Source organism: Mixophyes fleayi, chromosome 2 (genome assembly GCF_038048845.1).
Source record: "Mixophyes fleayi isolate aMixFle1 chromosome 2, aMixFle1.hap1, whole genome shotgun sequence".
NCBI classification, from domain to species: Eukaryota; Metazoa; Chordata; class Amphibia; order Anura; family Limnodynastidae; genus Mixophyes; species Mixophyes fleayi.
In genome coordinates, this window is record NC_134403.1 from 362,318,980 (window position 1) to 362,344,593 (window position 25,614).

The window sequence follows — 25,614 nt, forward strand, 5'->3', positions numbered from 1 at the left end:
CGCTATGTGTATTCAACTGTATGGTCAATAAAATAACACTATACTTCTGTTGTGTCTTTATTTTTTATTATTAGTAACCACCTGTATGTATGTTTTACTTGAGTAACACTCCCTGCATATAGTCACTTAGTAATGTATGAACTTATATATGTCTAAACATTTAAATTGTTTATCAGGGAAACACCAGACAAATGGATAAATCAAATTACGCCCATTAACCACCATACATTCACAGTGGTCCTAAGTTATTATGGTTATTTCCTTATTGCAGTCTGTTCATATCTCAAACAGGGTGTTATATTGCTCATTACATACAGTACTTGCAGTTTATATCAACTTTTAGAGGTCAAGTGTATGTTAGGGAATTTAGACTGTAAGCTCCAATGGGGCAGGGACTGATGTGAGTGAGTTCTCTGTACAGCGCTGCGGAATTAATGGCGCTATATAAATAAATGATGAAGATAGTCTATTAATCATCTTATCTTTATTGTGATTAATATATGCAACTGTTGATTTTTGGAAGGAGCTGTATATCTTGGCACCTCTCTTTTTCAACGGGATTTAAGATCAACCCTTAATCTGCTGCACAACATCGGCAGCCATTGTAAGTATATTTATATAGATTAATTAAAGGGAAAATAGCCTCCACACTGTTATAATGAAGATGATTAGCCCCGTTTTCCAGAACCTATTGGAGACCCACTAGCTGAATTAATTGCCATGGTCTGACTATTAGGTGGTATAGTTACACATAGCGAGGTTTGCTACTCGCTTCTTCAAGGCTGAAAACCTTTTTACAATGGTAATTGTCAATATCATGTATGTTAACCTGAGCTACACCCTGCCCTTGTCCCCTGCTGGCTCCCATTTCCTGCCAGTTCCCGCAAATATTTTACCTAATACTATCCAGAGATTTTCACCCAGCTACCAATGCCCATGCATGCAACTAATGGTCAAGCTACACATGCTTTTATGCATGAAAGTCCAGAACAAAACAATATAGTGCTTAGCCTTACTGCCTCACAGCCTGAGGCCATGAGTTAGATTCTGACATGTTTGTATGGGTTTTCTTTGGGTGCTCCAATTTCATCCCAAAAACATGGTGGTAGGTTAACTAGTTGTTGGCAAACATGGAGTCTAGTGTGTGTATGTGCTTGTGTGTTCGAGAACTTAGACTGTAATCACCAGTGTGGCAGGGACTGATGTGAATGATTACACATTCGCTGTACAGCATTACGCAACATGGTGGTGCTATATAAATAAAGGGTAATAAATAATGTACCATGTGTTTTGTTAAGTCACCCACAAATGCTTTATCATCAATGATGGTATTGGTAAATTGACCAGATATCCCAGATTGTGTGGCACCAAAACAAGCATCACACCCAATAATGATTAAATCATAATAGTTCGTAATGGACTGCCATCAGACATACCAATAAATCGGGTCTGCGTGTGCACTCCAAACACACTTTCAGGCCCCAATTTATTCCCAAAAGTGACCTGTCCACTTGGCCATACTTGCCTACTCTCCAAAATATAGGCAAGTATGCCCCAGCACTAGGCATGCTTCTCTTAGTAGGGCAGTGTGTGTGGACGGGGCTTCTAGATAACCATTCTGATAACTTGTCGTTTTTGAGGAAAACTCTGCTAACAGTGAATGGCATTGTGTTTTTAAATGGCTATGTGCTTTCACCCAACTATCATGTTCCGATATCGCATTGGTGTTTACAATCCCACGATCATGTTTTATCGTACCAAAGCACATTGTATCATTTGATTTGATTTTATAAACTGACTAAAAATCACTAACGATGGAACGATGTCGAGCAAATTTTGAAGTATGTATGAACTCAGGACCAGCAGTGTCCATAGATCTCTATGTAGTGTGCAGTCAGGATTGTTTCAGCAGATGGTTATGACAGATGAACAGCACAGATCTGACGGTAAATCGAGTAGGTGTGTGAACACGAATCGTGCTCATCGGGACTTTCACTTGTATGTAAAAATCGTTACAGGTATCTCATCGGGAGCAATTTTCAGTAGTGTGTACCCAGCTTAAGTGTCTCCTGGTTAAACCAAACTTTTGATTAACACTACATGAATTTTGATCTGTCTGGGAATTTGACTTTTTTAAACACATTTTTTCATGCTAATTTTATGTGAATAATTTAACACCAAAAGATTGAACAGTCGGGTTTTTAACAAAGTAATAATTTATTTATAGCCTGGCTATCCCTGAAACATGTCAGATCACTAACCATTGATGAATATACCATATATTGATTGATGGTCAAAATTTGTGGAAGGTACAGACACACTCCTGAAGCAAACACTTCTGCTCCCTGTTAAGAGTCGAACACATGGACGACTTTGTGGATTCTCAAAAGAAATATCAGAGTTTGACAACTCTTTGCTATCTCGAAACCACCATCAATTAAGCCTACATTATAATCCAAAATACCTATTAAACATGAGGAATGTAGACAATGGGGAATGGTAGGATAGCGTTGTAAAAACCTCAAAATATCTTTCACTATGTTGTCTAATTAAGGATACATCCTTGCTAAACTGACAAAGATAATAGTATATTTCACAGTTGTAGTTAGAGCTTTACGGCTACCTCTTCCATTTTATGTACTGCATCCAGAGACAACAGAGATGAATCGCCGTCAATAGGCTCTGGCCCACCCACCCAAAAAAGTGAGCCTCCCTTTCTTGCTCACAAATATATATATATATATATATATATATATATATATAATAATTTTTTTTGAAAAATGGAAAGCTACTGAAGTTTTTTTTTGTCCCCGAACCCTTAAAAACCAAACGAAAAACTACTACTTGTGTATTACAAGGAATAACTTGCCACCTTATTGAAAGAATCTACAATTCAACTATAAAGCATTATCCAATATACAATAATGTCACTGATGAAATAACATGTTTGGAAAGTTATATATTTTTTATATACAGGCATTTGAATCATTTTGTTCATTTAGCCTATGAATCATTAAGGCTATTTTGTGCACATGAATTTCCAATTTTCCCCTTTAAATTAAAGTGATGGATGCAGAAATCCAGTAACAGTGTGTTAGGACTGAGTGAAAGTGACACCCTAATAGATTGCAATGAATTTAGACAGAATCTTATTGCTAAACCCTAACCAGGGGCAACATGGGAATACTACACAAATCTTCATATTCATGAGGTTTAATTAGAACAAAACTGCCAGTCAGTAAAATGCAGCAAGCTCAAGAGCTGCTTTCAGGACTGCAAAGTGACTGAACCCCCTAGAGATGCCTCTGCCGGGGTATTTACAAATATCAAGTGATGAAAAAAAGATCAGGCTTGTGTTCCGCACTACTCTTGTGAACAGGCGATATAAATATTTCACAGACTATATTAAGGCAACAAAACTGATACTGCATAACTTCAATATGCAACAAAGTATTCAAACTAATGTCAGTAAAATTCAGTATTTAATAATGGCTTCAAGAAAACAGGAAACGCAGGAATAATGCAAATGCACGTAGAAGAGGCATAGAGAAGTAGATAGCTTTTGGCCCACTGACTGCTGTGGAACTTCAGATCTCAGCATGTCTCGGCATTCCACAGCGGCTGGAGAAACATGGGTTGTCTAAGCCTGTCATAGCTGTTACCTCGGCCACACCGTCAATTTTCAAAAAAAAATTCTAATGCACAAACTTTAGGTTGTTTTGTGTAGATTATGTATCAATGATTCCCAATTCCCTCCCTCTAAATGTGCTTTCTTAACCCAATATATTTAGAAAATAGACTTATCTCCCGTAGCGTTCAGTCAGAGAGGGCATCCAGTTAAAAACGGGAATAAATTGTTCCTAGTATTATTTTTTTCCCCATGTGGAAATTTTAATATTTAGATACACAAAAAATATTAAGGCTAGGAAAGTAGAAAAACAAAAATATAAAGTAACTAAAATAGACAGAGCTGCGTGTTACAGAGGGCAGTATCATAATGTGAGAAGAGGGGTCCAGGCAAGCAGGAAGCCACAGACAGTGGAAGTCATATGAGGCTCCTGCTACACTGATGCAGGAAAATTGTGCTGTGAACCCTCCATCATCCATTGCTGGAAATAAATACTTTTTACATTTTCATGCAAATAACAATGAGAGAAAAAAGGGAACCGAAAAAGGTTAGACAGTGACTACAACAAATACCTTCTAATCTAATATATACATTATTTTTATGAGAGATATGGTGCTTCCTGTGACAGGTTCTGTATGGAAGCAGGGCTAGGTATCGGGGTGGTGATTACAGACCATGCCAGAATATATTGTGGATAATTATCTTCAGCTGCAGTAACTAAGATAGAGGAACCAGCTATGAAGCAGAACAGCAACTAGGTTGGGTACACACTATAGAAAATCTCTCCCGATGCGATATAGTTAATGATTTTACCAATGACTGAAAAAAAGAAGAAAAATAAAAGTACCAATCAGCAGCCAATTCATGTGTACACACTAAACCTGATTAATAAGCTTTACCGTCAGATCTGTGCTCTTCATCTGTCATAACCATCTACTGAAAAGATGGTGACTCTGCACACTCCATAGAGATCTATGGACACTGCCGGTCCTGAGTACATACACACTGCAGGATTGGAAAGACATCGTTCCATCATTGAATGAGATGAGCTTTGGAACGATAATTACTCATCTTTGGAGCGTACACACTGACGTGATATCAGCCCAAATGGTTGTTTATAGTGTGATTGGCCCGATAGCTGAAAACACTGTAGTGTGTACCCAGCCTTAGGTATTGTGAAATAATATAATAGTGTCCTTATCAGTCTGGTAAGAATAAGATAAAGACGACATTTGGAGAGAGTGACAGAGATAACAATATATTGCACTAAAGAGAAGGATATATTTTACAGTTGTTTATACAGTTAAGTAAAACACAATCTCACTCCCCCACAAATCATGGCTTAGTAAAAAGTAAAAATGGTGAAACTTGGCCAATAAACTCCAACAGTACTGAGGTGCACTAGGATTTTCTGTCTAAGATGGGAAGATTTTAGGAAACATGTAAAAGCAGTGGGTATTAAAGTATACACATTGCCTAACTACAGTGGAGACTTTGTGAGCTGAATGCACTCTACCAGTGCACCAGGAAGTACTGACATCACTGAGGCATGAAGCACTACTGGAAATAAGTGCTGCTGATTTGCTCACATTCTCAGAAAGAGATGGGTGTCTGTGTCAACATGAAGGGTATGCACGTTCTATCCTGTGACCATATTGCCCTGCTAGTGTAACAGGTGTCTGTGGTCTGCAATGAGGAAAGGGAGAGCAGTTTATTTATTGATGCTATATCTTGCTCTCCAAACCAAGCTCACAACTTGTGAGCTACTCCTTGTGCAACAATTTGGTGGTCTACAGGGTACTTCTCTGTGTGCCACACTTTGATTATGGAACTATATAATACATTCAACAAAACAGTTCTGGAACATATAGATTGTTGTTTGACATTCTGACAGTACAGAGAAGACAGACTGGATGTCCATCATTCACCTACAGCCCAGAAGGACATATTGCTACAAAAAGATGACAAACATAAAGATGTATAAAAAATTATTTTTACCGTGATAAATATTGTACCTTATTATTATCTGGATCACTGTAGTCATGTAAGTGTCACTGTGTTTGAGAAAAGGCACAAGATCATCATCATTTATTTATATAGCGCCAGGAAATTCCATAATGTCTTACAATTGGTAACAAACACAGTAATAAAACAATACTGTGTAATACAGAACAGACAGGCGTCTATGCATCAAGCAAAAACGTACCTAAAAGATGTGTAAATGGCTGTTTTCGCATCTTTTAAGTAAGTTTGCTATGTATTAACTGCCGTTTAGGCTGACACCGTGCAGCATCACAGTCCCCATAGATTACTATAGGGAGTGCGATGATCTGCAATGCCTGAAGCTTTGATAAGCTTTACATTGCATGGACAGGTAACGCCATCTCAGGATGGCGTTACCTGTCATTTCCTATGGGATTCTGCTGAAGCCTCTCTGGCTTCGCAGAATCCGATACAGTGGGTACGCACAGTACTTCCTCCTGTCACTGGCAGGGCTAAGCTGCCGGCAATCAGGAAAAAAAAGACAGCAGGAGAGGGGTCACTTCGCCGGGGCTCCCAGAGTAGCCTCGGCATGGTGCACCTTAGCGGTACCTAAATACGCATCACTGCGATGTGCAGCGATGCATCTTTAGCTGTACCGCATCTTAGTGATGCATAGACCACATAGAGCGGTAAGAGGGCCCGTAGTCAAAATGTTGACAATGAATATGGTGACATTCAGAATGTTGACATGCTCATTAGGGGTTAAAATGTCCACATTGGGAATGCAGACAGGTTGTAAAATCAACAGTCACAATGTTGGTGTAAAGGGATAGATTTAAACCAGCAATACAGTAAAAAAAAGAAGCTACGAGTCTGTATCAGAGTATTAGAGCATTCACAAGGCTGAATCAACCTGTAACCAGTCTGTATCAGAGCATTAGAGCATTCACAAGGTTGGATGAACCTGCAGTCTATCTGTATCAGAGCAGTTGAGCAGTGGGCCTTAGGTTGCCCCGATATTAGGTGGGAGGTGCTTCTCTAAACAGGCAAAGTGTGAGTGACAGCTCTACAGACGTGTGTATTGGTGGATTCTTACACCGGGGCAGAGCTAGTTATGTCTCATGAACTATAATGACTACAGTGTTAGAAAGAGCTTCCGCTGTTTGCAGTGGAATGGGGAAACAATACATTTACTTTCTAACAAAGCTGCAGTGGAATGTACAATGAACCATGGAGGTAAGCTACTTACCTCCATGGTTCATATCTGAAAATTTCAGTTCTGGGGATTAGGCATCCTTTAAATACGCTAATTTAATACATATTGACTTACATAGCACTAAGAATATATAGTAAGAACTGAATTCAATGTGCAGACAATGAAGATTTTTACTGTGCAATTAGTCAATACTGAATTCTGACATTTCCAGGGACAAATCTGTACAATCATGAACTGTAGCTGTAAATATGAGACAGTAACTACACACACGTCCCAGCAAGCAACATGTTCACTAATAAATTACATTAATGTGTTTTGACAAAAAAAAAGTGGCTACACGTGTCCTTACAATTGTTGGTAAAATCAGCACAAACAAAACGAAAAAAACGTATTCATTTAAAAAGGTCAAAACCACCTTAAAATGACCAAGGGTTTTTTTTTGTTTATTGTTAGCACTTGGAATCCAATCTTTAACAATGGTAGATGGCACTGTGGCTTTTAGCATTTAATAAAGACATCACAATGCTTAAATCCATCAACTACTGCAAATAAGACCTTTTATTATGTAGCCGGCGTGGTCTAAAGCTAGGCCCACCTCTGCTGGTGAAGAAGAAAGCGAAATGGTTGCTATGGACACACACCTAGTGCCTTCATTTCAAGCACCCATAATTCTCTCTGGCAGCTGCATGATTAATTCAAAGATTTATTGATTTTTCCCCTTGCTCAATCTTGCTGACCTGCTTCTACTGACAAGTTTGTGCAGCTCACACTCTCCCATCAAATGAACGCGCTGCTGTGTCTCGCTCTCTGAGGTCTGCAGTAAAGGTTAGAAGACACAGTAGTGTTTACGCTGCAGCAGCATTCATTAGCAGCAATGATGCGCATGCGTGTTAGACACTATATACCAAGCTTGTATTCATATAATATTCTGTGGGGAGCAATATCTAGATCTTATTCACGCACAGTGCAACATACATATTTAGAGGGGGGAAAAAAGAATGCAGCTTTGTTTTGTGTGGAAAGACATGACATGTGATATACATGACAAATACTATAAATTCGGTGTTCTGCATAAAGTATCTAGAAATATCTCTTCAATATTACGTGCAAATAGATTGCCTAAAGCTGTCCAATCTATGCAGTAAATTTGGTCTTCTGGATACATTTGTTAAAAAATGCTGTGTGTGGGCCCAAATTAACTAGCAATGCTAGTCACTAGGCACCAGGTTCTGTCCAATATGATCCAGGCATCAGGCTGAGTAATCATTGGCAGCTTAACCCTAACAAACCATTCACTGTTGCCCTACACTATGTGATGCATACGGGATACTATATACTCTACTTTAAAAATAAACTACCAAATGACTGGCATAAAGACAGTTCACCTCTCACATAGGGGTCCAGAGCCCAACAAAACTTCCCACAGTGGTGCAAATCCAAGGGAAGGCTGCACTCTGCAACCTGTCCTTTATAATACAATAACTGAATATTACCATATACAATGCATGTACCAGGCTTATGGGTCAACATATACCCAATATTGTTTCTTCATAACATTCTGCATCATATTCTCCTTTGACATTATTATTCTTACAACAGAAATTGCTGAGTATGAAACTCAACTGGAGACTAAACTCAGCAATACTCTCTCTCTGCTGCAAAATAATTTTGTCTAATTAAAATATCTATGTTGTGTGTTACAAGTTACTGTAACTCCTCCTAACACTTGGAATATGATTTCTGCATGAAATAGCCTGATGAACCTCAGATGTCAATGTACCGCCATTTATCAGGTTTTGAACAACTGTCCTTCTTTTGCAACATCTATAACAGGTTCCATATAGAACAGGTCTGAAGGACGTTCATATTAACTTACAGAGAGACACTGCAGGTACCATCTCTGATTCCAGATGTTTATTATAAATTTTAGGGCAGAGAACGGCATCTACTTTTATCAAAGAGTGGAAGACTAATAACAGAAAATGCAAATATGAAGGTGACCTGCTACCATGTTAAATTTAACCTCTTTCAAGGGTTATAAAAATCTTTGTCTACAAGGATAACAAGTAAAGAAGTCATGTGAAAAAAGTGTAAGAGGCATGTGGGGTTGTCTGGTGGCATATAAGGGTCAAACGTGGAGGTCTGGTGGCATGTAAGAGGCATACGGGGATGTCTGGTGGCATGTAAGGGGCATACGTGGAGGTCTGGTGGCATGTAAGAGGCATACGGGGATGTCTGGTGGCATGTAAGGGGCATACGTGGAGGTCTGGTGGCATGTAAGGGGCATATGTGGAGGTCTGGTGGCATGTAAGAGGCATACGTGGAGGTCTGGTGGCCTGTAAGGGGCATACGGGGAGGTCTGATGGCATTTAAGGGACTTGTGGGGAAGAACTGATGGGCATGTGGAGGTCTAATGGGCATACAAGGGGCATGTGAGGAGGTCTGATGAGTATGTGGGGAGGTCTCGGCATGTGGGGGGTTTGAGTGTCATGTGGGGTGGTCTGAGTAGCATGTAGGGATGTTTGAAAGTACATGTGAGAACTGTTGGCATGTGGGGGTCTGAGCATGTGGGTACATTTTGTGACACGTGTGGGTCTGAGGGCATGTGAAGGAATTTTGGAGCAAGTGAGAGTGTACACTCACAAGTATTGGTAATGTGAGTGTGCCCAGGACGTTTTTGAGTCGATATTTCATTCCTGAAATTAAGGGCAATAAGAAGGTTGGTGGGCTGCACATTTCGCTGTTGAAGTATTCAGGTTGACCATTACTGGTCTATGTGATTACAATCATTATACAAAGAAAGTATTGCATAATCATCTATTGTTCTTGCATGTTCCATTCAGCTGTGGCTGGGTGTATTTACATTCCAAAAAACGAAGTAAATCAGCCATTCACAACTACATATTTTTTTTATAAACGATTGGATACAAAATTAACTATAGAGTTTTTGTTGTGATTGGATTGAGTATAGCGTTGTAATTTTAATGGTTACTTTTAATAGCAAGACAGTTCAGGACATGCACATCGATGATGCGCTTCTGAAGTAGCAGAGGGCATAAATAATTTAAGCCACTTAATTATACACAGGTTATTCCGCACTAGTGGGCTAGTCATCCCCCGGATCACTGTTGTGCATAATCTATTCTAGTAAAAAAGGGATCTTCTGCAGCCAGTTAGAAAACAGCTTTCTTAAAGTGGAACTGACCGAAACGAATAAAAAAACACTTTCAACTGATAAAGCATCTATTTAGTCATGTTAATGAAAGTGACAAAATAGAATCTCTAAATAACAAATACATCTCAAGCAGCTGCAAATATAATCTTTTCAAAGTGGGTCATTTATACTGTACTGTATATGTAAATAAAATACAACTCTATATAACCAAGATGATTTGGTTTGATTGTCTCTTGTTTCAGCAGTGACTATCCAACATGGAAGCCGCTCAACAACCAAATGACTGAACCACTTCTTCAGCTCAATAAACAAACGTCTTGATTGCCAACTGTGTGACTAGCTTTTTAGTCAGTGAATGGTTGTGGGTACTAGCCTGGACCATCTATCAGGATTTTTATTTCGCATTTGCACATGTATTCCATAAGTTACCACAAGTTGCAATAAATAATATGGTAAATGGGGGAGAGTGACACATAACCAAAAAAGGTGAAGGGGAACATATAAAAGAAAATAAGAGCCCCAAAGTAGGAGGTACCTTCACAAATTCAAAACCATAAACATCACAGTATGTAAAGTAATATCATCACCATTTAATTTTATAGCGCCACTAATTCCGCAGCGCTGTACGGAGAACTCATTCACATCCGTCCCTGCCCCATTGGGGCTAACAGTCTAAATTCCCTAACACACACACACACACACACAGACTAGGGTCAATTTGTTAACAGCCAATTAACCTAACATTATGTTTTTGGAGTGTGGGAGGAAACCGCAGCACCCGGAGGAAACCCACGCAAACACAGGGAGAACATACAAACTCCTCACAGATAAGGCCATGGTTGGGAATAGAACTCATGACCCCAGTGCTGTGAGGCAGAAGTGCTAACCACTGAGCCACCCTGCTGCCCAGCCTATGAAAGAAGAATCATTACTGGGTGGAGACACCAGGTGCGAATGCCAGTCAACCATTGGAAGGGAATTTAGACTGTAAGCTCCAATGGGGCAGGGACTGATGTGAGTGAGTTCTCAGTACAGCGCTGCGGAATTAGTGGTGCTATATAAATAGCTGGTGATGATGATCTTTCCACGATTTGCCATATAAAGATAAATATAGTATTTCAAATGTGGAAAGTGGAACAAAAAAAGTGCTACAGCTACTGACTAAATTTATCAGTGAAACTATGACAGGTTATAATAATATGTTATTAAATAGCTAACTCAAAATCAAACTTGGCTATAAAACAATTATTCATAGAACAATAATAGTTTTTACAAAAAAATGCAAAACAAACATTTCTGCAGACATAAAAATCCTTTTTTTATATTTACATTTTTTGTTTCTTCTGGTCAGTCCTAACATGATCTAATGCTATGCTATTTTATCTGGGCTTAAGGCTTACCTGCACACAGCTTTTAAAGGTAAGACTTTCCCAAGCACTAGCAGCCATGGGAGACCTGGGACTCACCTGACACAAGTTGGAATTAATAAATGTAAAGAATGTAGGAAATGGGGTGCAAGAGTCATGGGACTTACAAAAGCTGTGTGCAGGTAAGCCTTAAGCCCAGATAAAATAGCATTTCATTTGATCATGTTAGGACTGACCAGAATGGGAAGACTTTGGCGTCAGTTGGTCAGCTTAACATATATTGCAATATGTGGAACTAACATTCCCTGTATTTAATATAGAACAGTACTTGGTATAGCATTAATTATGTGTTTGGAGAGTGCAGAGTATCCCTGTTTTCTTGTCTATAAAATGTGGGCAACCCCCTCTTGCACCCCACATGGTGAGTGCAGAGGATCTATGTCTGTTTTTGTATATATATATATATATATATATATATATATATATATATATATATATATATATATATATATATATATATATATATACACACATACACACACACATACATATATACACACGTGTATATATATATATATCTATCTATTTATATATGTCTATTTCTATATCTATCTATCACACACATATATGCACACACATACCTGATACTTGTAATACTATGAAAGTGGAATCATCTTAATTTCTTTTAAAGACCCCAGCTATATTCTCTAAGTAAGAGTATGTGAACACATCATCTTCTGGACATGCTTGGACTTGTAGTGCCACGTCAGGATAAAAGGCCACATGTTGCCTAAACCCACCCATAGAAAATAACTTGACCCAACAATATGCCAGATACTCTTATCTACAGCTAGAACCTGTGGTGAATGAATAAGATATAACTTATGTCCACTTGTAGCTAAGCAACCAGACAGACATTCTCACTAACCACAAGCACAGAGGCCCAATCACCGCACAAAAACACAATTAAGTCTCTAAACCGCAAAAATGGCACTGCCTTGTTCTGACATGCTTTTGTGAAACAATACTTCAAATCATACAAAATTACCACCAATTTGCTGTTGAACAAATGGACAGAGATTGCGGCTTCAGTCTCTTTACTCTTTTGATGTTTTTAGAAAGCTCTCACATGAGACTGGTATCCTGGCCAGGGTCTAGGAGACATATCAGAAAGGCAGAGTGGGAGTGGCCTAGTGCCTGTCTCTGACAACCAACAGGTAGAGACCACATGCCAGTATCTCCATTTCCTGCTGACCAAGGATTTACTTTACTTATTTAGGGCCTCGTACAGTGCAGGCATACATTCTTATAGACTATTAAACTAGCCTTGGCACTAATAGTCCTTTAAAAAAAAATCAAAAGCACACAAATGGAGCTGTACACTTTCTGACAAACGTTCGCTTTGTGTCTATTTCCACACTGTCTGCAGCATTCAGAAGCATAAACACTGGGTAAAATACAACAGAGTTCTATAGAAACGCTCATTAATTACATACCACACTATGCTGAAGGGAAGCATTAAGGGTGGAGAAATGTGCCTGGTTTTGTATTCTCAAAATCACTGTGCTATAATCTCTACTCTTTCACCAATCCGAACACGCTAATAAGGCGTAGCTTGCATTTACGCATGGAACAGGCAGCCATTTTGTGAGCTGAGCCAAAATTCATGAGTATGCAGCCAATCGATTCACTAGGAAACAGTCTTAGCGCTGTCACCTACCTAGTGTATTGATAGGCTGTTTTGTTGTAGGTTTAACTCACAGAATGTTGTGTACGGCTAATAGGAGGGCTATAACATATAAGCACTGAAACACTAGGCGCTAGTGTAGTGTTCTTTGTTTTGTTTTTTTCCATGTAATATAAAACTGAACAGCTCAGCTTAAGCATAGCATGGTATAGACATTAACAGGAACTTTTAGTAACCCTGGGAGACAAAACCTAATTAGAAGAATGCAGAAGAAATTAATCAGATGGACTGGTAGTTGGAACAGAATGTAAAAACACAAAGTAACAAAGCAATATATACAATCTTCAGGCATGACAGGGAACCATACCTCTTCTCATGTGGAATATCAGCAGATAATAAAGGTCACCTACCTGAGACAAGAGAGACTGTGTCCTTCTCCCACGAAACGTGAGCCTCCACCGGGGAGGAAATAATGCACTTGAAAACTGCTGCACCGCCTCTCATGGCTTTCTGATCCTCCACTCGGACCGTATAGGCTTCTCGTAAAACTAAACACAAAATTAATTCACTTTATAAAATGAGGTTTTTTAAATGTAATAATGATGTACAGCATATCAATGTGTGATCTCTACCAGCTTCTCATGTGTTTAGATTTTTTTTTCAAAATGTAGTGGATATACTGTAGCTTTAAAATGTATTTAAGAACTCCCTCCCTCTATATTCATACTGGACCATTTCTTGGACCCCCCCCCCCAGATCTCCAAGGAACAAGCGTAGGGGTCATGATAACAATATTTGTGTCACTATGGCCCTGCCCATGACTGTGCAGCGGGGCCATGATGACAGATCATCAATTCTCTGTCCTGGTACTTCAGGGTGAAGTGATGCAGAAACCGGGAGGGTGGAGTCCTGAAACTAAGGAGCTTCCTGGACATTCCCAGGACAGTAGGCAGCTATGTCTTTATTATCATGACCAGTACTTCCTGGAGCATCAGCCCAACATATTCATTAACTACAGAAATGAAAAAACCGGGGAAAAATAATATTTTATAAATAAAATCAGGTACAATAATTCAAAATTTATGGGACGCTGTTATAAATATTTTGAAAATATACTCTTTCAAACTAATATAGGTACACTATGAAAACATACTTATGTGCAATATATATATATATACATATATATATATATATATATATATATATATATACATACATACACACACACACACACATACAAATACATACCCACAATATAGCGTGCGAGGCTACTAGATACGATTAAAATATACATAGATTGTATTTTAAGTACTTGTATCCCATTGAACTGCCCACACCATAAGAGCGGACAGGGATAAGACCTCACAGAAACACATACCAGGAATAGAGACAATTTTTAGCAAGTCTTTAGTAAAAATATGCAAATAACCAACATTTTCTAGAGAGAAATCACTTCTGGGAAAGTCCATTTAAATGGAAGTCCTTTGGGGTAATATTGTATTAACTTGGCATTCAGAGCATTACACTGGACAGCGCTGGCACAGAATCCCATACATATAAACTGTTTCACCCTTATCGGCGTCTCCCAGAAGTGAATTCAAGATTTCCATATAGCGCTTCAAATGCTGAACAGAAAACCTGTAACCTGTAATAATGACACTGGATAACGGTGAAACAGCCACCACTGGCCTGTATCAATACTCTGAAACCCCTGTGGGTAAAATATTGACTGAAAGGACTACCATGTAATTGGTATTTCCTGAAGGTGACCTTAGGATATTGACTACCAAAAGTGCAGAAAGGAAAATTGGACCAGCTGTAAGCAACATTTCCACTTACAAATATGTAAACCCTGGAAATCAGAGACAATTGGCAGATAGAACAGAAGTAATATTGCACCACTATAAAAAGTTACAGAACCTTTGCCACCAAGATCCACACTGGGTTCAATTTATATCATCTACCCAAAATGTAAGATTTGTAAAGTTAATGACATTAATATATTAAAAATTGGCACACATCCTATACACTTGCAACTTGCTCTCTACTGGGTGCGTAGGGCATTTGGGTTAAGGTTAATTATTTATGTGCATCAGTGATACGGCTTTTTCTCTTGTACTATTTATTTGTACTTCTTATGCAAATGTTCCAATAAATATAAAAAAAAAGTAAACCAGAATACTTGAAATCATTATGCTTACCGGCCTTAATGTGGACATCCTGACTTCTGATTTTCCCTGAAGGGTTTTCAGCTGTGCAATAGTAAGTATTATCATGGATTAAGTTATTAAAGCTTGAAGGAGGGAAGGGGAAAATTTGGAGAGTGCCATTGAGGTGGACGTGGCGGATCCCAGGGACATCGTAGATCTCCTCGCCCGTTGCTAGGTACCATCTGAGCATCACACGGGGGACTCCTTCCGCAGGACAGGGTACCAGGGCCCCCGTGGTGCTAGCGAATACTACCTCTTGCAGAGATGCATTGACAAAATATAGGCTGGCATGTAGATCTTCACTAGAAACTGGAAGAAAAGAGAAAACATTCATTGTAAAGAGAGTTCAAGATCTGTAGGTAGAATTAAAGCATGATTCATATAATTTAAATGATAACTCTTCTGTTCACAAAAGTACATTTTCAATAAAAAAAAATATATTGTAAAAAGATTTCAAAACAAGTAACGTATATTTCATACATTGAAGCTGCTGGTCAGAAAAACTTTGGCACATCCATAGTAAAGCTAGGTACACACTACAGAATTTTCCACCAACTTTTTATGCCGATCAATTTTACATGCGATCGATGTTCCGATCGCTCGGTCCATGGACTGCATACACACTAGCCTTGTTTAGGACGATAAAGGGAAGAGCAGACGTCCCTTTAACGACTTTTTACAGCCATGTTGTCGTGAGCAATGACTGTAATTTCGTACTCACTGTTGTGGATCGGTCGGAAGTTTATACACACTACACAGCGGAAACGAGATTGGAACGAAAATATTAAACTGTACGACCAACCAAATGAGGCGACAATCGTCCATTTGGGCAGACTTTCGACCATTGTGTCACTGCACACACTGACCCGACTTTTGAACGAGCGGTCGTATGTCGGCTGATTTAGCCGTTTATTGGATGAAAACTGTGTAGTGTGTACCCAGCTTTACTTAGTAATTATTATACTATTGACAATCTTTAAACAAATGGCTTTGATCTCACTATATACAGTGTCGGACTGGCCCGCCGGGGGACCGGTCTATCCCCCGGTAGGCCCCGACCCTGATCGCTCCCCTCTTCGTTGGTGGGGGAGCGAGTAACTGAAGAAAAAAAAAAAAAAATAAACCTTGCGTGTCTGCAGCGCCGGCTCCGTGCGCACTGAATGCCGGGCGTGATGACGTCATCACGCCCGACATTCAGTGAGGAGCGCCGCAGACAGAAGACAGAAGACAGAAGAGAAGATAGAATCAGATAGAAAAGGTAAGTGAGGGAATGGAAGAAAGAAAGAGAGCGTGAAGGGGGAGCATGAAGGGGGAGCATGAAGGGGGAGCCTGAAGGGGGAGCATGAAGGGGGAGCCTGAAGGGGGAGTGCAGGGGGAGCATGATGGCAGAGTGAAGGCGGAGCATGATGGAAGAGTATGAAGGCAGAATGAAGGGGGAGCATGAAGGCAGAGCATGATGGCAGAGCATGAAGGGGGAGCATGAAGGCAGAGTATGATGGCAGAATGGAGGGGGAGCATGAAGGCAGAGCATGAAGGCAGAGTGAAGGGGGAGCATGATGGCAGAGTGAAGGGGGAGCATGACGGCAGAGTGAAGGGGGAGCATGACGGCAGAGTGAAGGGGGAGCATGACGGCAGAGTGAAGGGGGAGCATGACGGCAGAGTGGAGGGGGAGCATGACGGCAGAGTGGAGGGGGAGCATGACGGCAGAGTGGAGGGGGAGCATGACGGCAGAGTGGAGGGGGAGCATGACGGCAGAGTGGAGGGGGAGCATGACGGCAGAGTGGAGGGGGAGCATGAAGGCAGAGTGAAGGGGGAGCATGATGGCAGAGTGAAGGGGGAGCATGATGGCAGAGTGAAGGGGGAGCATGAAGGCAGAGTGAAGGGGGAGCATGAAGGGGGAGCATGAAGGCAGAGTGGAGGGGGAGCATGAAGGGGGAGCATGAAGGCAGAGTGAAGGAGGAGCATGATGGCAGAGTGGAGGGGGAGCATGAAGGCAGAGTGGAGGGGGAGCATGAAGGCAGAGTGGAGGGGGAGCATGATGGCAGAGTGAAGGGGGAGCATGAAGGCAGAGTGGAGGGGGAGCATGAAGGCAGAGTGGAGGGGGAGCATGAAGGCAGAGTGGAGGGGGAGCATGAAGGCAGAGTGAAGGGGGAGCATGAAGGCAGAGTGAAGGGGGAGCATGATGGCAGAGTTAAGGGGGGCCAGGAGAAGGGGGGAACAAAAGCAGCATGACACAGGGTGATGAAGGGGGGGCAAAAACAGCATGGAGGGCGCAGTGTGATCATAAGGAGGCCCAGCATGGTGATTAAGGGGCACAGTAATGTGTGTGTGATGGCACAGCGGGCTTGTGGCAATGTAATGTGTGTGTGGTAGGTGGTAGCTAAATAATGGGTGCTATTTTCTTTGTAGGGTGAAGGTGGGACAATTTAATTTAAGATGGGGTGGTTTGGGGGCTTTTAATTAAATGTGAATATGAATTATTTAATGGCAGTGACGGTTGCGGGAAATAGGTATATTTATTATACGTATACATAAATGCGATTTATTGCAGGGGCTGTCTGGAGGGAGGGAAATAGGTTTATTAAATGGGAATACTATAACTTTAATGTTGGGGCTGGAGGAAGGCCTAAGTATTAATTTTTGGTCCTATTGATTTAATGCCAGGGCTGGTTGGAATCTTCTAAATGTACCCATTATTTTTTCCAAATAGGGCCCTCAACATTCCAAGATCCAGACAAGCAGCAACTAAAGAAACCAGCAGCTACAGGTGGTAAAAGTGACAAGAACAGGTAGGACAGTCTGTCAAATATTCTGAGTCTAGTGCAGGCTTGGCTAACCTGTGGCACTCAGGTGTTGTGAAACTACAAGTCTCAGCACACCCTTCCAGCAATAAGCTGCTATATATTGGCAAAGCATGCTGGGGCTTGTAGTTTCACAACACCTGGAGTGCCACAGGTTAGCCAAGCCTGGTCTAGTGGGACAATCCCGATTTATGGTGACTGTTCTGCCCAATCTAAGGGGCAGGTCAGACTGTGTACTCTTTATACACACACTGCATTCTTTATATACTACACTATGGTGCTAGCTGTACTTCGTGGGCTGACCCCTCCCCCTCTAGCGTCTAGTCTCGCCTCTATAATGACTGGCCACACCCCCTCTGGTGGGCCCCTAGCGTTGCAGTTCCCCGGTGGGCCCTTCATGCCCCAGTCCGACACTGACTATATAGCACGGATTCACATCAGCTAACTGACTGCTAACACTTTCACAGGTTCAATAGCTAACTCACTGTCATTTTTTTAATACATTTGTGCTATACCTGTTAAAGGTATAAATATAAGTATAAGTGCCTACGCATACCGATTTAATATCACTTTATGATGCTACACGCAGAGCAAGAAGCTACAATGCTGTGAACTAAGGCTGTTTGTTAGAGCACCTTCTCTGCCTCCCGCCACCTACTCAGCTGAGGTGGAAAGGCACCAGGTACACTTCCACCTGCCCAGGCTACAGGGACATACGACAAATCAAAGGACTAATAAGTAATTCAAATATGAAAGTCTTCTTGACATATTAACACTTATAAATTGTTACATGAAGTAAGGGATATCACATGATCACTATGGGACTAATTACACAAAGTAGCATCGGAATTTCTAGATGGTACAATAGGGAACCACTATTTACAGGTCACATGATTTGACCCATGCAAATAATCTGACAGTTGACTGAATAAACTGAGGCCAAGATCTAAGATATTTCACGCTATATTAGTTATCACACCAAGCTATTATCATCTGCTTCCACCTGTATTAAACTCCAAAAGGTTCACTTCAGTGTTCTTCATGATTATCAACAGAAAATCTGATATTTGAATACTATTTTCCCTTGGAGTCAGATGTCTTCATTTGGGATTGACCCTTTAACTGTATGAAAAGCTGTTTGCAATTTTGTATTTAATTATTGTTTGATATCTATCAGAATAAACTGATAAAGCACAGATTCCCCTGTTCTGGTTGATTGCTGGTGGTATACGAGGTGGAAAATGCGCTCTCTAATTACCTCCTAATGTCTCATGCTTTGTATCCCTGCTCTGAGGATCTGGTTGAGAAACATGCACACCAATTACACTATTATTCAAGACACCAGGCAAAGGAAGCAGCGGTTGCAATTAGTGGCAGTGATGTCAATTAAAAAATCAGCAGCGCCATTGTTGAGCCATCACACTTGTTGCCATGGCAGGTGAAATGTTGACATCGATGAAGGAAACATTTGATGGCCTCTTCTAAACCAGAAATTAATATATTAGCTTGTACCCAGACAAATGTAGCTAATACTCATGATCTGTAATAATCGGACATAAATAAATATATAAATACACACACACGCACACACATTATATATATATATATATATATATATATATATATATATATATATATATACACACAAGTTAACCCGTGCATGATACTGATACATTCTAGTCAAATCAAGCTACTTAAGGTGTTAAAAAGGTCATGCATTTGGGGCTAGGCCGGGCCTCCTCAGGGGAAGAGCGTTACTTCCCGACGTAACCGCCCTATTTTAACGTGGTTTTGTCCACAAGTCACCACCTCATAATTCTTCTCCATCACCTCATCCTTCATCTTCTTCGCTACATCCTTAATCTCCATCGTCTTACTGTTCTAAAACCTCTCGATACACAAAGTTTCTGACAAACACCTTATCGCTGTGCTCAATCAGTCTTCCTTGAAGGGCAGTATTCATAATCTGCACTTTCACATCACTGCTTCTCCGTACTCGTGAAAATGCGACATACAATTGTCCATGACCAAACACAGGCTCTGGTAAATAAATACCCACACGGTCAAGAGTTTGAGCTCTCAACTGGTAAATTTAGCCTTTACTACCCCTCCCACGGGGGGAAGGGGCGATGATGGAAGTTAACTGACTTCACTATTATAATTTTTTTGTCAAATAATGTCAGTATACCAAATTCCAGGTCAATTGGATGAGCCCTTTCTGAGAAAATAGTTTTTTTCCACACACACACACACTAACACACGCCGCTAGGCTTATATATATTACAAGTTAACCCGTGCATGATACTCATGCATTCTAGTCAAATCAAGCTACTTAAGGTGTTAAAAAGGTTCTTGTCATGCATTTGGGCCATAGCCCAGGCCTCAACCACCAACCACTCCCCACTATCACCCCCGGCAACCACCAACCACTCCCAACTGTCACTTCTCCTTCAAGAAATATATATATATTTCTTTAAAATCTTTATAAACACTTTTAACAATTAACAATTTTTTTTTTCCACACACACTAAGAATTTAGTAGGTCAGTGTATAACTCCGCCCAGCAGGTGGCGCTGCAGCTTGGTTTTATATTTTACACACACAGACAGACTAACACACGCCACTAGACATTTATATTATAGATATAGATATATATATATATATCTAGTCCTAAAATTCAACCCTAGGCATTTGGAAAACATAAAACACTGTGGTTCTAGCAATGTGGCCATAAACCATCAAACTTACTCCTGGCCACTCAGTGAGTGCACAACTTTCGAGACATGCAATCAGAATCATCTTAAATGTGATGGAATTACATGGGCCTGATAACAGATCTAAGTTAAGCAAGATGTAGTGTTAGGTTGAGAATTTATGTCATTTATTTGGGGCTGAGATTTCCTTGTTGTTATAAAACCTTGCCGGGGGATCCAACTCAGCAATATAAACAAGAACTTACTGTACTCCTAAATGGAGTACTAGAAAAGGGCATACTTTCAAAAACGAAATATCAGTTTTTATTAAATCAACACCCAAGATTGCCTGTCATATACTGTTTGCCCAAGATACATAAATCTATCACTCATCCGCCTGGCCGACCCATTGTTTCCGGTATTGAATCGCTTACTACCCACCTCTCTAGCTACATTGATACTTTTTTACAACTGGTAGTCACCAATCAAAGGAGTTATCTCAAAGATACCAGACACGTTCTACAAATTTTGCAGAATATAGAATGGAACACTAATGACATGTGATGTCTGTTCACTGTATACTATTATAAATCATCAGGCAGAATGTAAGCATGTACAGCGTATCCTCTCCACCGAGACAGACATCCCTCCCGAGCAAATACAATCTATTATGCAGGCTATTGATTTATCCTTGCACCATAACTATTTTTGGTTCAATGGGGGCTACTATGAACAGGTTCGCGGAACAGCTATGGGCGCGAAGTTCACGCCTAGTTACGAGAACCTGTTCATGGCCTATTGGCAAAACAACACCATTTGGCATAATAAGCCATACAGTTCATTCATTTTAGAGTGGTACAGATACAGTGATGACGTCCTATGCATATGGACTGGAAGCATGGACATGCTCCAAGAGTTTCTTGGTTATCTCAACAAGAATGACTTTCACCTTCGATTTACAGCTCAGATTAGCGACACTAGGGTGGAGTTCCTAGACTTGGATATAGCTACAGTAGATAACCATATTCAAACCAAGACCTTTCTCAAACCGGTGGACTGCAATTCTTACATTCCAGCAACTAGCGGCCACCTGAAAAGATGGCATACCAATATACCCAAAGGTCAGTTTACCCGAATAAGGTGGAACTGCTCCAACCTGGCGCTATACGAGGAACAATCCACAATATTGAAAAACAGATTCTTTGAAAGAAATTATGATAGAAACACAATCAATATAGCATTTGAGGAAGTCAAATAACTAGACAGGGAAACCTTACTCACACCAAAGATATCCAGCACTGATACAGATGATCCACCACCACCTGTATTCATCACCAAGTACAGTTCTAACCATAGGGAACTTGAAAGAATTGTACGAAAACACTGGCACATATTGCAGATGGATGACCATTTGAGGGATATCCTTCCAGACCATCCTAAGATCTTCTACAGAAAATCTGACTCCCCTAATTCCAAGCTAGTAAAATGCTGTATCCCCACAATAAAGAAAGAACAACAACAAAGTTGGCTCAAAGAGAATAGTGGGGGCTTCTATTTCTGCAATAGGTGTCAGGCCTGTTTAACAACTCAACATAAGGGACTGAAACCCATTACCACCTTCAGATCCAATATTACAGGGGAGTCATACAAAATTAAAACCAAAATCACATGTGACACTATGGGTGTGGTCTACTTACTGGAGTGCCTGTGTGGTCTCCAGTATGTTGGATGCACCATTCGGAAATTACATGTCTGAATATCCGAGCATATACGCAACATTAGGAACCAGTCAGAGAACCACACTGTCTCTGGCCATTTCCTCAAACATCATAATCATGATCAAACCACCCTTCAGTACATAGGGATTTGCAAAGTCACTAAACCATGGAGAGGTGGTGACTATGTATCACTTATTTCAAAAGAGAAAGCTAGGTGGATTTTTAATCTTAAAACTCTGACTCAGAAGGGACTGAATATAGATATTGATTTGTTGTATTTTTACTTAGATCCCCATCACACCTATTGTTCCTACCATGCTACCTTACTAGCATATACTACCACGTACTGAGGTTATATTTTTTATATTCATCACTAAGCATATTTGTTCTGTAGGATCCAATTTTAACACAGCATACATTATGTCTATGTCTGTGTTTTTCTATCTGCATCTGATCATTGTTTTTTCTACCAATATCTCTAACCAACTGAGTGCCTTAATTGTTTTAATTAATTTAATTGATTTAACTGTTCTAATTGATTTCTGGACATAATCCGTCTTTACTGTAATGCATACATTATTAGCATATGTTTGTTATGCTCAATCAGCTCTTTATGGCACATGCTATTAATATATTATATTATTACTCACTCCCCACTGTTGGGACATACCAGGTTTAATTTGATCATATTCACATAATGCCATGGATTCCAACTCATTCATCGTTATATGGATCAAATCCTATGATGTCCGTTCTTTATTACTACCACCTGATCCTTTGTCCAATCAGTGGAACTACTGCTGTTTAATTGTAATCATCTGGACTTTATAAACACTGGAAGAAGGATCAGGACCATTATACCAATCCCTGAGGAAGCTCACCGGCATCTAGCCACGAGCGAAACGCGTTGGTTTAACCCCGCTATCTATTATTGTTTCAGCACTGTTACAGATTGAAGAACCTACTTCTAGCATGCTAGATTTCCATCTATAACACAGTAAAACCAGGCACCCATTGTTCGCGAGTAATACCATAGAGCGTGCGTACGCCACCTGCGCTGTATACACCCGACCAGGAGGTAAGAGTCACTGCCGCACCCCAGGAGGGATTCTCGCTCTTTGGACACACTTTCACTGCCGAACTCCGCCATGTAAGTTACTCTGGATTATGTCTATAGTCATCTGGGACATCAGTTATTATAATATTGCACTATTGGACAGCATTCTTGACATCACATTGGCATACCGCATACGGGCTTTACAGCTGATCTAGTGGACTAGATTCTTGCCTTTTGGACATACTTTTTACTTCCGCACTTTACTATGTAAATTACTCTGGATTATGCCTATAATCATCTGGGACATTGGTCCCATTATTGCTCTAGTGGACTAGACCGATGTGCCAGGATTGCGATGTTTATTTCCTGATTTGTATACATTACTTGTTTTATGCACTTATGTATGTTTAACTACGTCCGGCCGGAATGTGCTATACACCTATTATTCTACAATAAACATTTTATGCATTCATGCATTTATACCTTGCAGTATACATTCAACATATATTAGCGCCCAGGACCTGTTTATACATACTCAGTTCTCATTTGGTAGGTTAGGGATTCCCTCCTACACCCAGGTTCACTATTGGCTGCTTTACATATTTAGAGGAAGCGCAACCTACCCCCATGTCTATCTTTCTTTGTTGTTGGACCAAATATACACTTCAATACGACCATTGCTCCTATATGATCTATATGAAAGTCAAATTAAAATAAAAGGTTAATCTTTAAAGAAACTTGGTAAGTGAAAACACATAAAAATGCTTCTCTATCGTGCAAAGCATTGTTTGAGCAATGCATTTAAATTATTATTTTCCAGCTCATTTTTACAGAGGGCTAGATTTACTAAGCTGCGAGTTTGAAAAAGTGGGGATGTTGCCTATAGCAACCAATCAGATTCTAGCTTTCATTTATTTAGTACATTCTACAAAATGACAGCTAGAATCTGATTGGTTGCTATAGGCAACATCCCCACTTTTTCAAACCCGCGGCTTAGTAAATCTAGCCCGTAGTGTTTCTCCAATGTCAGGAGGCATCTCCAATTTACAAATTGCAGACTATAGAATATCATATAAAATAAGACAGAATATATAATAGACTGATTTTTTATGTGTTGAAATATTACAATTACCTGATTGAAGTTGGAATTATTTTTGTGTTTACCATATGTAATTGCATCAGGAATCCTACAGCGATAGCTAAAATGCTTATAAAAAGACCAGTGGGTATGGTATTGTGCATAAATGAATATGTTTGTACTTGGCTACTTGTTGCCTTATTAAATAAACTTAAATAAATAAATTTAGCTTAGTTCTCAAAGCCAGCAAGGTCAAAATGAGTATTTACCAAAGCACTGAACACATGATGAGAATTGTGGGTCACACTTAACATGGAGACTCAGACTGCACTTAACATGATCTTGATGTGTGAGTTACTTACAGAGAGTGAGGGAGTAAAAGTGGAGTGAACATGGGGATCTAATGGAAGGGATGGAGCAAGACATCTTAGCAAAGCTTTTAGCATCTAGAGAAATGTACGTGAAATGTATGTCATGAACTATAGGCCAATGTAAGGATCTATAGGGAATAAGATCCATGTTTGATTCAATGCCTTGTGACAAGCCTCTATTGAAGGGTACCACCAGATCACGCACACATATAAGAATATAGCAAAGAAAAGAAGGTAGGGACTTAAACTCATTTGTAAAATGTTACCATTAATAAAATGCCAAGCATTAGTATACACTTATGAAATATATTGAAATGCATTATTCCCTACACTATAAGAGAAACCAAAGCAGAAAATGTATCAAACAAAACTAAAAAGTCAATCATTTTCCTCTATATCGACACAATGTAGCCGACTGATTTCATACAGTCATCAGATACGACAAGCAACAATATAGGTTGGCACAAATACACAACACAAACAAGTAATCCCAGGTACTATAAGACCAGAGTAGTGACAATGTAGCAATCTCTATTTATCCCTTGTTCGTTATAACCTACTCCAGGATTCTGTTCGTGTGTCCTGTTTGAGGATTCTGTACATTTGTCTGTTCCCTTTGGGGATTCTGTC

At 40.0% G+C, this 25,614-nt stretch overlaps 1 protein-coding gene across 4 annotated transcripts in view; it reads right to left on the reverse strand.

Moving 5' to 3' along the window:
- The window catches only part of DSCAM (DS cell adhesion molecule), a 397,849-nt gene that overhangs the window by 300,564 nt on the left and 71,671 nt on the right, over window positions 1–25,614 (reverse strand). For all 4 annotated transcript variants that reach the window (XM_075197270.1, XM_075197269.1, XM_075197271.1 and 1 more), the window contains exons 2-3: window positions 15,258–15,575; window positions 13,467–13,604 (exon numbers count right to left, since the gene is read on the reverse strand). In XM_075197270.1, the coding sequence (XP_075053371.1) occupies window positions 13,467–13,604; window positions 15,258–15,575 (456 nt within the window). The remainder of the gene's footprint in view (window positions 1–13,466; window positions 13,605–15,257; window positions 15,576–25,614) is intronic.